Source organism: Nomascus leucogenys, chromosome 4, assembly GCF_006542625.1.
Source record: "Nomascus leucogenys isolate Asia chromosome 4, Asia_NLE_v1, whole genome shotgun sequence".
NCBI lineage: Eukaryota > Metazoa > Chordata > Mammalia > Primates > Hylobatidae > Nomascus > Nomascus leucogenys.
This window is the reverse complement of record NC_044384.1, coordinates 134,335,246-134,349,311: the sequence shown is the minus strand read 5'-3', so window position 1 is coordinate 134,349,311 and position 14,066 is coordinate 134,335,246. Positions and strand designations below refer to the sequence as shown.

At 39.9% G+C, this 14,066-nt stretch overlaps 1 protein-coding gene across 3 annotated transcripts in view; it reads right to left on the bottom strand.

Annotated features, from left to right (window-relative positions):
* MTMR7 (myotubularin related protein 7) overlaps window positions 1-14,066 on the bottom strand; it is a 113,751-nt gene that overhangs the window by 59,646 nt on the left and 40,039 nt on the right. For all 3 annotated transcript variants that reach the window (XM_003256708.4, XM_030812329.1, XM_030812330.1), the window contains exons 3-4: window positions 12,233-12,395; window positions 2,367-2,524 (exon numbers count right to left, since the gene is read on the bottom strand). In XM_003256708.4, coding sequence (XP_003256756.1) covers window positions 2,367-2,524; window positions 12,233-12,395 — 321 coding nt within the window. The remainder of the gene's footprint in view (window positions 1-2,366; window positions 2,525-12,232; window positions 12,396-14,066) is intronic.

The window sequence follows — 14,066 nt, the reverse complement described above, 5'->3', positions numbered from 1 at the left end:
CCTTTATGGCTTTTGATAGATTCTGGAAAGAGTTTTCTTTTAAAATAATTTAAAATTGGGGGAAATTATATGCATAAAGATACTACATCAAGAATTATTCATATGGCAAAAAAAAGTCTAAATAATCTAAAAGCGCTTTTTAAAAAATTTGAGACAAGATTTCATTTTGTTGCCCAAGCTAGAGTGCATGGCGCGATCACGGCTCACTGCTGCCTGAACCTCCCAGGCTCAAGCAATCCTCCAGCCTCGGCCTCCCAAGTAGCTGGGACTACAGGTGCACACCTCCATGCCCAGCTAATTTTTTAAAATGCTTTTGTGGGAATGGGGTTCTCTCTATGTTGCCCAGGCTGGTCTCAAACTCCTGGGCTCAAGCAATCCTCTCGCTGTGGCTTTACAAATTGTTGGGATTACAGGCATGAGTCACCATGCCTGGCCTAAATGCGTATTAATAAAGAAACATTTCAGTACTTTACAGTACATTCATTTGATGGACTACTGTACCATCATTTCATTGATTGTTATAAGGACCATACAGCAATGTAGCAAATCCTCGTGAGACTGGGCAAGATGACTCACACTTAAAATTATAGCAATTTGGGAGGTCAAGGCAGGAGGATTGCTTGAGCCCAGGAATTCGAGACCAGCCTGGGCAACATAGGGAGAACTTATTCTTACAAAAACTATGAAAAATTAAGTAATTATGGTAGCATGTGCCTGTAATCTTAGCTACTCAGGAGGATTGCTTGGGATCCGGAGTTTGAGACTGCAGTGAGCTGTACTGCACTGTACTCTAGCCCGGGTAACAGAGTGAAACCCTGTTTCTTTAAAAAAAAAAAAAAAAAAAAGCCCGAAAGAAAATCCCTGTGACAAGGTCAAGAAAATAACCAGAATTCAAAATATGTAACTGGAAACGGTCATTTATCAGGAGATAAAATACAAATGGTCAATCAATATATAAAAAGCTACAACTCAAGAAATCAAGATATGAAGATTAAATTAAAATAAGAAATCACTCATCCCACCATCAAGGTATCAAAAGATTTTTAAAAACTTTAACTCTTTACTGGTGAGGGTATAAGGAATCAAGCATTCACAACTGAGAATTTATAGACATTGGTACAGCCTTTCCACAATTATTTTTGACAACATGCACAAAACTTTGTGTAGGCATTTTGACATAAAAATTATATTAAAATTCAATCTTTTAAAAAAATTAAAATATGGGCAAAGGTATAGTTACCAGGATGTTCTCCATTATTTAAAATAGTGATAAGTAATGACAATCTAAATGTCTAAAAATTAGAAAGCAGGTAGATATTATTTGATACAGCCATACTTAGATAATACTATGCAGTGTTTTAAATATATCATAAAATATAATTACTGACAGAAAAATGTCTCAAAGTGTATATGAAGAAAAGCAGAATATAAGGAACATGTAATGATTCCATTTTTGTTATATATGTTTAAATAGGTTTGTGTGTGCATACATAAAAAAATTAATATATACATTAAAATCCCAGAAGACTATTGGCCAGATATAGTAACAGTGGCTATCTCTGAATGATGGCAGTTTTAGGTGATTTAATATTCTTTTGCTCTATGTTTTCCAATTTTCGATAATGAATATGCATTACTTACATATGAAAAAAGTTATCAAACTATACAGACGAGAAAACAACTGAAGGAAAATTTTAAAAAATAAGAATGTTTTAAAAGTGGGATGGTGGGTTTTTTTTTCCTTTTGTAAACTCTAGGATGTTCTCACATTACTTTTGTTACTTAAATGTTTTAAAAATTAGTAGTGAAACCACCCCTGACCTGTAAGCCTGTCATTAAGGAGAAGATGGAATTAATTCTGCCACTCTAGCTTCCCTGCCTCTCCATATTCCTTCCTGTGAGTGTAGACATGTTTCTCTAGGGAAGCCTCTTGGTGACCTTGTGTACCAAGCAAGGGCTCAGTGAGCACATAGAGGAGCTGGTGCCAAACTGCCTTCAGAGTCTCCCTGACTTGCCCGCTCATCACTCACTACACTATAAAAAGACCTGATGGGAGAATGAGATCCTAGCCAGCTCTCCCACCAACTGCCTGTCCACAAAGCCTTCCACCCGGCCTCTCTGGGTTTCAAGTTCTACAACCATGAGATGAAGGGTCTGGAAGGGGTGATCTCTATAGCAGGTTCAAACGTTTTGATTCAAGGTCCAGGTTGGAAATACAGCTGGCACTAACCAAGACAGACCTGGAGATCCACACATGGATATCTACAAAGAGCTATAAAACCTGAAGGAGATAAAAATGAAGGGATGCTAAGCTAGCTAAAATCCTAATTTCATGTGGCTTCAGTGTTTGGGTTTCACGCACTCACTCTGTAGTCTCTATTCACATCGCTAAGCTGCCAGTAATGATTAGGGAGGCCCATCCGCTTGTATTCTTCACTAAGATCGATCAGCACCCAGCCTTGCTCTCTTTCTTCTTTATCCAGCATGGGGTTGAATGAAAAGCAGTATAACTCCTCGTATTTCACTGCAAGAAAAGGGAGCATAAAGTTAAATCAAGCTTAGTCAAAACCAGAGCCAAATCTCCCCGAAAACATTCTGTCCCACCTGGAGTGCCCTGAGAGGCCATCCCAACCCCCACCCCCAGCACACTCCTGGGAGTAACCTGTGTGCAATGGGTAGGGTCCCCCACCTCCTCCCACCAATGACAAGATGACCTCGGGGTATCTGAACTCAACTTGGCAGTACCTTCTTTCCTTTTAGAACACAGGGACATCTGCATTTTGTGCTTTTTTTGTTGTTGCTTTAAAAGCAAATATATTTTCCAGACCACATAAAATATGGAACATAAAAATTAAGAACATATGCATTCATTAGGCTTGAAGATTCCATTTTTTTAATGCCTATCAAGCTTGAATTTGGTATGGCCTCTCAGAGGCAGACACAGGCCCAGGCCAGGTGCACATTTTGATGCTCACAGTGTTAAAAAAGAAAAAAATAACAAAGTTGAAAAAACTCTGGAATATGTTAAACGTTTGCAATGGAAACATCTGAACTTTAAACAACTACATAAATATCATAATTGTGCTGATCATTTGCATAAGATTCATAAAAAATGAATTCATAGTGCACAGCGCTGTGCTCGTGGGATGTGAATTGAAGGCTGCATCATGATGCGGCTTCTTTCAATCCTGTCGTGTTATCTCTGTCTTTATATATTGCCTTTGATGCTTGTGAAGCCCAATAGCCCCACTGTTTCCCTCTCTCCAGTAAAATCTAGGATTTGATTTTATTGCTCTGCTCTTGCCATTTAAGGGAAGTGTAGAGACCAGCGCTACCCAATAGAAATATAACGTGAGCTATGTATGTCATTTTAAATGTCCTTGTAGCCACATTAAAACAGAGTTAAATTAATTTAACAATCTATTTTACTTAACCCCATATATCCAAAATCATTATCACTTCAACATCTGCATGATATAAAACTTATTAATATTTGATACATTTTGTTTTGGGCTGTCTTTGAAATTTCATGTGTATTTGGCACTTAACCACATATGTCAGTTCGGAGTAGCGCTGAACAGCTATCTGTGGCCACCGGCTACCATCTTGGACAATGCAGATCTAAGCATTTCTGATGATAATAAAGGATAGCTGATACTCAGACCTTGCTTTGTTCCAGATTCGATTGCAATTAAGTGCATTAATCCAGTTAATAGGCAACATTGATGGTCCTCATTTTACCGACGAGAAATCTGAGGCAAATGGGAGGCACATTCCCTCCCTCAGAGTCACACAGCCAGTAACCGGGGAGTCCAGGTTTAAATGAGACATCTGGCTGCAGAAGGCCTGCTCCTAAGTGTTAACACACCCTCCCCAAACGCAGATCCTTCTCTCTTCTTCTTTGTTCCTCGTTCAGTCCCCTAATCTTCCTGTTTTTCTCCAATATATTTCTTCCTCATAGCTTTCCTAGGTCCTCCTATGTCCTTAGCATAGTGATAGTATTCAGTGTGAACAATTTACGTTTCCTAAATACACGTATGTGTAGCCCTTTATAGGATCTTGCCACCAGCAAGAGGCTGCAGCAACACACAGGCAGCCTGACATGAAAACTCAGGTTTCGAACTTGTTTTGATTTGCTGTTGAGATGACTCAACTGCATGGAAGAGGAAAGATAAGGGTCATATTTTAAGCACCAGATTTCTTCATTTTTCTGGAGAGTAAGAAGCAACTGCTGTATGTCAGTGAGATAAATTATGTTCTATTTCAGTCTTTTTCCATGTCATGGTTCTAAACTTCAAAACTTAGAGTATGGACTATTTGGACAAATAACAAAATACGCACATCCAGGTGCGCTCACACACAAACCAGAGCAGACGCTTTCCGTAAAATCAATTTCTGATCATCTTAGCTAATGTTTCAGACAGCATGTGAAGCTTCAGATCCTGTTCTGGGAACAGTTGGCTCGACACTGACACATCTTTTCCATCTCTAAGTACCATTTTCATGACTCAGGCTTCTGCTACCATAATGTTAACCACAAATGCAAGTTGTTTAGGACGCCAAAAGAATCTTTTGAGAAAGCCTCAGTTCCCTGAGTGAAAGGAGAGCTACTGAATATGGGGTAATAATGGCAGTTAAGTTCCCTCTGTTAAATATTTACAAAGAGCTTTAAAGGTAGAAAAAGAAAAACATCCTATGACTACTGACAGTTTTCTGTGTGTGGGCTGATATCTGTTTCCACTGGGAAGAGGCAATGAAATTATCCATAAATTACAGCAAGAATAATTTATCAAAGACATTAAGCAGATCACTCTTGAACTAGGAGGCATTAGGATGGGTTGACACTGAAATTATGAAATTTTCCCTTTTTTAAGGAAAAGGGTGATCAACCAATCCTTAGGCCCAATTTAAGGAAAATTGTACATGAGGGCCAGGAAAAGCCCATTTTTGTCAGCCAACACTCAGTCATGTCAATATGGGCAAGCTTCTTACCCACAGGCAAGCCCAGAAGCAGCCTGCAGACTCCGCCTACTCTAAGAAATCAAAAAGCGCCACTGGCACAGATGAAAGTTTTACTGAATTGTTCCCATGTCATAATTTTCTGTTCTTTTCGCTCTCTACTTTTGCCAAATATTTAGCAGAATGTTTAGCAATTAGCTGGGAGGCAAGCTTTAAAAAAAAAAAAAAAACTAGGGCTTGACAATCTTTATTTTTTTGCTTACAGACTTTTAAATAATATATTGATGAATTATAGTTGTATATATTTCTGGGGTAAAAAGTGATGCTATGTTTTTTTTTTTTTTTTTTTTAAGACGGAGTCTCGCTCTCTCGCCCAGGCTGGAGTGCAGTGTCGTGATTTAGGCTCACTACAAGCTCCGCCTCCCGGGTTCACGCCATTCTCCTGCCTCAGCCTCCGGAGTAGCTAGGACTACAGGCGCCCGCCACCACGCCCGGCTAATTTTTTGTATTTTTTTTTTTTAGTAGAGACGGGGTTTCACCGTGTTAGCCAAGATGGTCTCGATCTCCTGACCTTGTGATCTGCCCGCCTCGGCTTCCCGAAGTGCTGGGATTACAGGCGTGAGCCACCGCGCCCCGCCAAAAAGTGATGTTATGATTTTTGACTACAATGTGGAACGATTAATTCAAGCTAATTAACATAGACATTGCCTCAAGTATTTAACATTTTTTGTAACGAGAACATCTGAAACTTACTCTCAGCGTTTTGAAATGTATACTACTGAACTATTACCTATACTCAACACACTGTGCAACAGATCTCAAAATAATGAGACTTATTCCTCCCACCTGAGGCTTTGCACCCTTTGACCATCATCTCCCCATTTCCCCCACCCCCAGCCTCTGGTAACCACCATTCTACTCTCTGCTTCTATGAGTTTAACTGTCATAGATCCCACATGTAAGTGAAAGCATATGGTATTTGTTATGTTTGGCTTTTTTCACTCAGCGTAATGCTCTCTAATTCCATCCATGTTGTCACAAATAACAAAATGTCTTCCTTTTTAAGGCTGAATAGCATTCCATTATTTGTATATACCATGTTTTCTTTATCTCTTCATTCAATGATGGATACTTAAGGTGATTCTACAACTTGGCTACTGTGAATAGTGCTGCAACGAAAATGTGAGAGCAGACGTTTCTTTAACTTATAGATCTCAATCTTTCCAGTAAGCACTCAGAAGTGGGATTGTTGAATCATACGATAATTCCATTTTTCATTCTTTGTGGAACCTCCATCTGTTTTCCATAATGGCTGTACTAATTTACATTCCCACCAACAGTGCATAAGCATTCTCTTTCCTCCCCACCCTTGCCAAAGCTTTGTTATCTTCCATCTTTTTGGTAAAGGTCATTCTAACAGTTGTGAGGTGATACCTCACTGTGGTTTTAATTTGCATCTCCCTAATGATTATTGAGGTTGAGCATTTGTTCATGTATCTGTTAGCCATCTATGTCTTCTTTTGAGTAATGTCTCTTGAGGTCCCTTGTCCTCTTCTTAATCAGAGTACTTGTTTTTTTCCTATAGAGTTGTTTGAGTTCCTGACATATTTTGGGTATTAATCCTTTATCAGGTATATGGCTGCCAAGTATTTTCTTCCATTTCCTTTGTTATGCAGAAGCTTCTTATATTTTAGACAAATCTTTAATATTTACAGAATCTGAACAGAGAGAAAATATTTGCCTACTCTAGGAAGGTCATATCCCTCAGCTGATTTTCTACCCACTCTTAAAACAGGCATGTTAAAAGCTCCACTGGCTCTTCCCATCACAGTCTGAGCCAGCATATCCAACTAAAACATCTTTTGCTGTTAGTGACCAGCAGCTTTCAGCAGGAAGTGCACAGAAGGCCTCACCCTCAGGGACTCCATTACACAAGAGCTCCTCCAATAAGAAGCAAATACTCAAAATGCCTTTGGACTGTGGGAGTAAACTGAATATGCACCTTTAATTTTTAAAAAACTATCAGAAAAAGTTAATGTGGAAATCTTGGTATTTACAGTATCATATATTAGCTACTTAAATCACGTAACTAATGAAACAGGAGTCCAGCTTTAATGTTTTTCTACCCAGAAAGCAAAATGATAATTTCTAAAATACTACATGAAATTAAGGATGAGTAATAGTTTGACTGTTTCTAGGAAGACCAAATGAGTGTTTCAGTTGAAAGCATGAGCTCAAATCAAGCACAGAGATCCATATTTTGGCTGATTTTATTCTAGCACCAGTGTTCATTGTGCTCCCCTTAACCTGGGGAAGCCTATGGCACTACAGTGCAGCTCAGTCTCTACTGCCCTCCCTGGCTCCTTCACTCTCAGATAACCCCACTTCCTACTTCCCATAGCAAATGCAAGACATCAGGTGGAAACTCTCAACTTGGAACCACCAGGTGAATAAATGGGGTTGCTCCTTCTCTCCCATATAAAGGAAAGGGTGCTCCTTCTTCCAAAATAAGGGAGAGATGTGGGTACAACAAAACATTAGGGAAGGAAGGAAAATAACCTAGCTTGTTCCCTAGGTATCAGGTTAAAGATTATAAAAACAGAATATTTAGGATAAATATATGGAGTAATTGCCTCTCATTACAGACTAACTGGGAGAAGCAACAAATAATGTAATATTAAAATCAAAAGTATTTTAAAAATGAAAAGAAAAAACAAACATGCATCAGCAGAATGTGAAGGGTGGGAAATGGAAGGGAAAACTTACCAACAGTCATCAGGACACAGAGATGTGAGCGTTTTTTTTAATAACCAAAGTAACTACTGAAAGCTAAATTGCATCAAACATTATGCTGAATTCAGGCAACTTAAAATAACTGTAGTTGAGGCCGGCGCAGTGGCTCACGCCTGTAATCCCAACACTTTGGGAGGCCGAGGTGGGCGGATCACGAGGTCAGGAGGTCGAGACCATCCTGGTGAACACGGTGAAATCTCGTCTCTACTAAAAATACAAAAAATTAACCAGGCGTGGTGGCAGGCGCCTGTAGTCTCAGCTACTCGGGAGGTTGAGGCAGGAGAATGGCATGAACCCGGGAGGTGGAGCTTGCAGTGAGCCGAGCCGAGATCGCGCCACTGCACTCCAGCCTGGACGACAGAGCGAGACGCCATCTCAAAAAAGTAAAAAAAAAAAAAAAAAAAAAAAAAAACTGCAATTGAAAAACCATTTAGAGTGGGGTGAGAAGATAATACAGCTATTACTGGATTTTGCATATTTAAAATAAAAATGAGGGTGCCTCAACTCATCTGTCTATTTTAAGCAAACAAGTGTTGAAATTAAATATTAGGACTATTAAAGCCAACACAGTGGAAAAGGGCTGCTACACTCTGATAAAAAAGAAATTACCACTGCAAAAATTGCTTAAACATCAGTGATTTATATAAGGAATATAAAAAGTTACCAATAAAGCAAATGAGACTACTTCAACCATGAGATTTTTTTAAAAATAAAAAATATCCAAAAGAACTGGGGACTAAAATACTAAAAAGAAACTAGTTTACGAAAAGGGGGAAAATAAACAAAACAAATTATTTAAGTGTTGAAGTGCCCACAAACACTAAAGAGGGAAAGATAATTGATACAAAAATAAACAGCAGGAGGCAAATTGGAGGGAAGAGAGGAGAGAGGACATGGGAAAAGCTGAAGGCCTCTGAGAAACAGGGGTCTTTTCATCAGAAAAGTTCAATCCTTATTAATACATTAGATCTACAAGGTTAACATCTCATTTGAGCCACAACCCTTATTTTAACCTTAGTTCTTTACCAAGAATGAAACAGCTTCCTGCATTTGGACATGTTATGTTTTGCCTGAGATCTTCTACAGTCCGTGACCAAACTGTTATCAATCTTTATTCACACAAAAAGCAAACCAATAGTCTCTAATTTTTCAATAATTTGATTTACCTTATACCAGAAATCTTAACTCAGTAAAGAGATAATCTCGACATTTATTTTAAGTTGCCTGAATTCAGCAGAATGTCTGAAGCAATTTCCCTTTCAATAGTTACACCGGTTCTAAAACACCTCACACCTCTGTGTCCCTCTGCTAACAGTTGGAAACTTTTCTCTTCCCTTCCCCACCCTTCGCACTCTGCTGATGCTAAGGTTTGGGTGTTTTTTTTCTTTCTATTTTTAAAGTACTTTTGATTTTAACACTAAATTATGACAGCTTTGAAACTATCTCCTTCAGAGACCTTGACTTAAATGAATTCCCAAACATTTCTTCTTATGTAAAAAACAACTGTTTTGTCCTCCACAGCAGCGGTCCACAACCTTTTTGGTACCAGGGACCAGCTTTGTGGAAGACAATTTTTCTGTGCATGGGGGTGTGGTTGGGGGATAGTTTCAGGATGAAACTCTTTCACCTCAGATCATCAGAAGCACACAACCTAGATCCCTCACGTGTACGGTTCACAATAGAGTTCATGCTCCTAAGAGAATTAATGCCACCACTGATCTCACAGGAGGTAGAGCTCATGCTTGCACGCCTGCCACTCACCTCCTGCTGTGCTGTACTGCCCGCTTCCTAACCTGCCATACACTGGTACCTATCTGCAGCCCAGGGGTTGGGGACCCCTGCTCTATAGAACTTACAGTTAGCTGGGTGTCCATAAATGAACTGTGAACTTTGTTGGTAACTAACCAGAATATCGAGAGAGCTATATCATACTGCTAGAATTCAAAGAACACCTCCCTCACCAACCACACACACACCCTTATTCTCATACCCTTAAAGGTAGTGAAGGGTGTCTTTTATAAAATATCTTCAGGTGGTTCTGAAAGACCACCCCATCCCCCAGTTGAAGGCCACTGTTTCATGTCTAACCCCTTCCACATTTCCCCATCTCCCTCCAGTCAGTCTTGCTTCCAAAGTTACAGCCTATAATATGCCGTAATTTTAGCATTGCCTTTAACATTACACTGTGAACTGTTTGTGTTCCATTTCACCTTCCCACACTTATTAAAGCACTACATTTTAGGCAAACTGGCATTTCCAATGCCCATGTTTCAAAATGCTGGTGATTCTTTTTAACTCCTCTTAGGTGATGGCTTTGATTCAACGCATTACTATGATTTCTTTTAGAAAAGGTAGCCAGTCAGATCTCTGTCTACATCTAATACCTAACTCCCAAAACTTCCTCTTTTAAGGAAAAAGTATCTCTTTTCGAAAGCGAGGGAACATAGTAATTTCCCCCTCAGGGATCCTCACAGCGAGAGTCCTAGCACTCGCTGTCTCTGGGCCATGACCCTCCTGGTCCCTGTGATTCACTCTTCCAGCTGCTCAGCCCTTTCCCAGTTCACCAGGCTATTCCTAAATCCCATTAATCCGCTCAGAACACATTTATCGCCTAGTACTTCCATTAATCAGTGACACAGAAACTGTTAGCACGGAATTCTCCTCACATTCTCTGCTGCGTGCAACCTAATGTACATCTTCCCAGAACTTCTGTTCCAATTTTAGTGCACCCTCCAAAAAGTTCAACTGCTTTTCTGGCTTACTCTGCCTTTCTTTTAACACACTTGGATGAAAAAGCCTCAACCAACTGCCTTTAAAGGGTAACAGTGTAAAGTAAAAATTACCAGATTTTGACAGCTTCCTGGCGTCATTTCCATTTAGTAACTTTAGCTCTTAGCTACCTACAAAGAATACGGACAAATCATAAGAAACTTAGGATCCAACCAAATGCCTGGAAAAGTTTATAATTTAACTTCTTGTCCTGAATCAAAAATCATTTGGCAAAGTAATTATCAGCACATATCTTATTTCCTTTATTAACTACTTCTGTGTAGCACAACTTTTATATAAATGATCTCTTTTCACTGCATTCTTCCAAGAAATGTAGAGTAGAGTATATTTCTTTTCTTTCTTTTTTTTTTTTTGAAACAGAGTCTCGTTCTGTCGCCCAGGCTGGAGTGCAGTGGTGAGATCTTGGCTCACTGCAACCTCCGTCTCCTGGGTTCATGCCATCCTCCTGCCTCAGCCTCCCATGTAGCTGGGACTACAGGCGCACACCGCCACGCCCGGCTAATTTTTTGTATTTTTAGTAGAGACGAGGTTTCACCGTGTTAGCCAGGATGGTCTCGATCTCCTGACTTTGCAATCCACCTGCCTTGGCCTCCCAAAGTGCTGGGATTACAGACGTGAGCCATCGCGCCCGGCCGAGTATATTTCTTTTCAGGAAAACACCACCACAACTCACACAAGCCACACAGAGAGGCAAGAAACATTTCTGTAGAAGCGAACAGTAAGCTATAAATCTGAACAGCCCAAGATGACGGCTAGAACAAGATAGCAATGGCGAGAATATATTTTTCAAATCCAAATGTTCTTCCCACCACATTAAGTTGTTTTTTTGTTTGTTTTTTTTTTTCAGGAGAATCAGCAGATCCACACCCTGAATAGTCACTGATGCTAGTATAGTTGTACCAACCTTGGAAAAAATAAATTATTATCAAAAAGCAATGGAGGGCAGGCATGGTAGTTCACGCCTGTAATCCGAGCACTTGAGGCCGAGGCAGGTGCATCACTTGAGGCCACGAGTTCAAGACCAGCCTGGCCAACAGGGCAAAACCCCACCTCTACTAAAAATACAAAAATTAGCAGGGTGTGGTGGTGGGCACCTGTAGTCCAGCTACTTGGGAGGCTAAGGCATAAGAATCGCTTGAACCCAGGAGGCAGAGGTTGCAGTGAGCTGAGATTACACCATTACACTCCAGCCTGGCCAATGGAGCAAAAGTGCCTCAAAAAAAAAAAAAAAAAAAAAACAACCCCAAGAAACAAAAAAGCAATGGAGACCAAACCTTAAAAGCTTCGAGAGAGAAAACTGCACTAGAACCATCTGATAATATTTTCCACACAAAACAACTGATCAGTTCTGTCACTGGCCCCATGCAAGGTGGCTTGATTATCACAATATAAGAAGCGCATAACTTAAAGGCAATTTCACCCCAAAAGGAAAAAATCCTTTAACCCCACCAAGATTAAGTTAATACTAAGATTCATGAAAAAGACTCACATAATAAGTAACTGGGGGGAGACTCTAAAAGAACAAGAAACTCTGTATCAGATGATCATTTGGGCTTATCCTCACCTGAGAATCAGACTGACACATAATCCCTGAACCCCTATCATTCCTAAGCACCATACAAATTCTTGAACGCGATTTGCGAATTTTTAAGAGACGTTCCGTATTAAATGCCGAGTTCCTCTGCCCTACCTGGCCTTGCAAGGCGTATCAGGGAGATGTACACGTCATGGCAATCTCTTTCCTGAGGTATAATGAGCTGTATTATCTGAAAGTTCTTGCAGCGAATCAGCAGAGGGCATCCGGTAGCAGTTGTTGCCTGTTTCTCAATGGTGGAAATCTGACTGTGAAGAATCTAGAACCAAATGTTAATTTGCATAAGCTAAGCACAAATAACTAATGAATACGACAAGGACTAACATTTCTTTGTGGCTCAAAGAAAGACAAGAAACGCTTCCCAACCTCCAGCTAGCTCAACCCTTGCATTCAGATGACAAGCACTGAGATGTTCCAGGTAAGAACCAATTTCCTAAATTTATAATTTTATTTTTCAATACCAAGCTTCCTGATACCCAGGATAGTTACTTTGAAGCAAACCATTCAGCATATAAATTTGCACAAGTCCAGGTAAGGACACATTTTGGTAGTGAAATGCTGAATGCACTTAACAGCTAGAATTAAATAAGGTCATAAGAGGTTAGTAAAATAAACTTCTGCAATCAACGCAAGTTAGAGATGGCTCCGCTGGGAGGTGCCATCATGCTCCTTAATTCCACATGTAATGTTCGAGTTCTGTATCAACATGGGATTGTTGTTTTCTAAGCTGTTGGTGGTCGGGCAGGCTGCAAAAGAAGGGATTTATTTTATCTTTTTTTTTTTTAAATTAATATTTTTATTGCAAATCACAGTTGTACACATTTATGGGCTACAAAGTTATGCTGTGATATATGTACATCATGTGGAATGATTAAATCAAGCTAATTAGCATAGCCATCACTTACCTATAGCTTTTTTTTTATTTTACAGTGATAGCTTTGAAATTTACTCTCATTATTATTTTGAAATATACATTACTATTGAGTATAGTCACCTTGCTGTGCAATAGATTTCCAGACTTTTCCTCCTGCCTTTTGAAAACTTTGTGCCCTTCAATCAATATCTCCTCATTCCCTCCCTCTCCTCTGCACTCTCAGCCTCTGGTAAAACTATCATTCTACTCTCTAAAGAGGAGATTAACTTTAAAGGAAATCATACTGAAGTGCATCTCTGGTGTTACAGGAGGGTCTCTGCTCAGTCTTCAATGGCAGCATCTTAAAGTTTCCCCTGCACTAAGAAGTGCCTGCCACCTTCTGCTAAAAATGTACCACTGTGCACGGAATATAGAAAAGGGAAATCTACAGTTCAGGGATGTCACGACTGGGTTGCTGAAAGAATAATAAGGCCAGGCACGGTGGCTCATGCCTGTAATCCCAGCACTTTGGAAGGCCAAGGTGGGCAGATCACTTGAGGTCAGGAGTTTGAGGCCAGCCTGGACAACATAGTGAAACCCTGCCTCTACTAAAAACACAAAAAAGTCAGCCAGGCATGGTGGTGCGTGACTGTAGTCCCAGCTACTCAGGAGGCTGAGGCAGGAGAATCACTTGAACCTAGGAGGCAGAGGTTGCAGTGAACTGAGATCGCATTACTGCACTCCAGCCTGGGCAACAGAGTAAGACTCCATCTCAAAAATAATATTAATAATAATAATTATTATTATTTAGTGATGTTCAAATATCTAATGGTTTCATTAATAAGTAGGAGAAATACCTGATGATGAAGCTCCTCTAGATTTTCTTTCTTTTTGAAATTATCAGAAAAGTAGAGGCAATGTACTAAAATGACCAAATGGCTGCATCACAGGACGCTGCAAATAGAGAGTATTGCAAATGTAGCAGTGGAGGATGACAATGCTGAATCTGGCCTACTGACATTATTGAATCTCTCCTTGACAGCTGTGACAGGAAGCACTTGTATCTTCCGGCTAGTT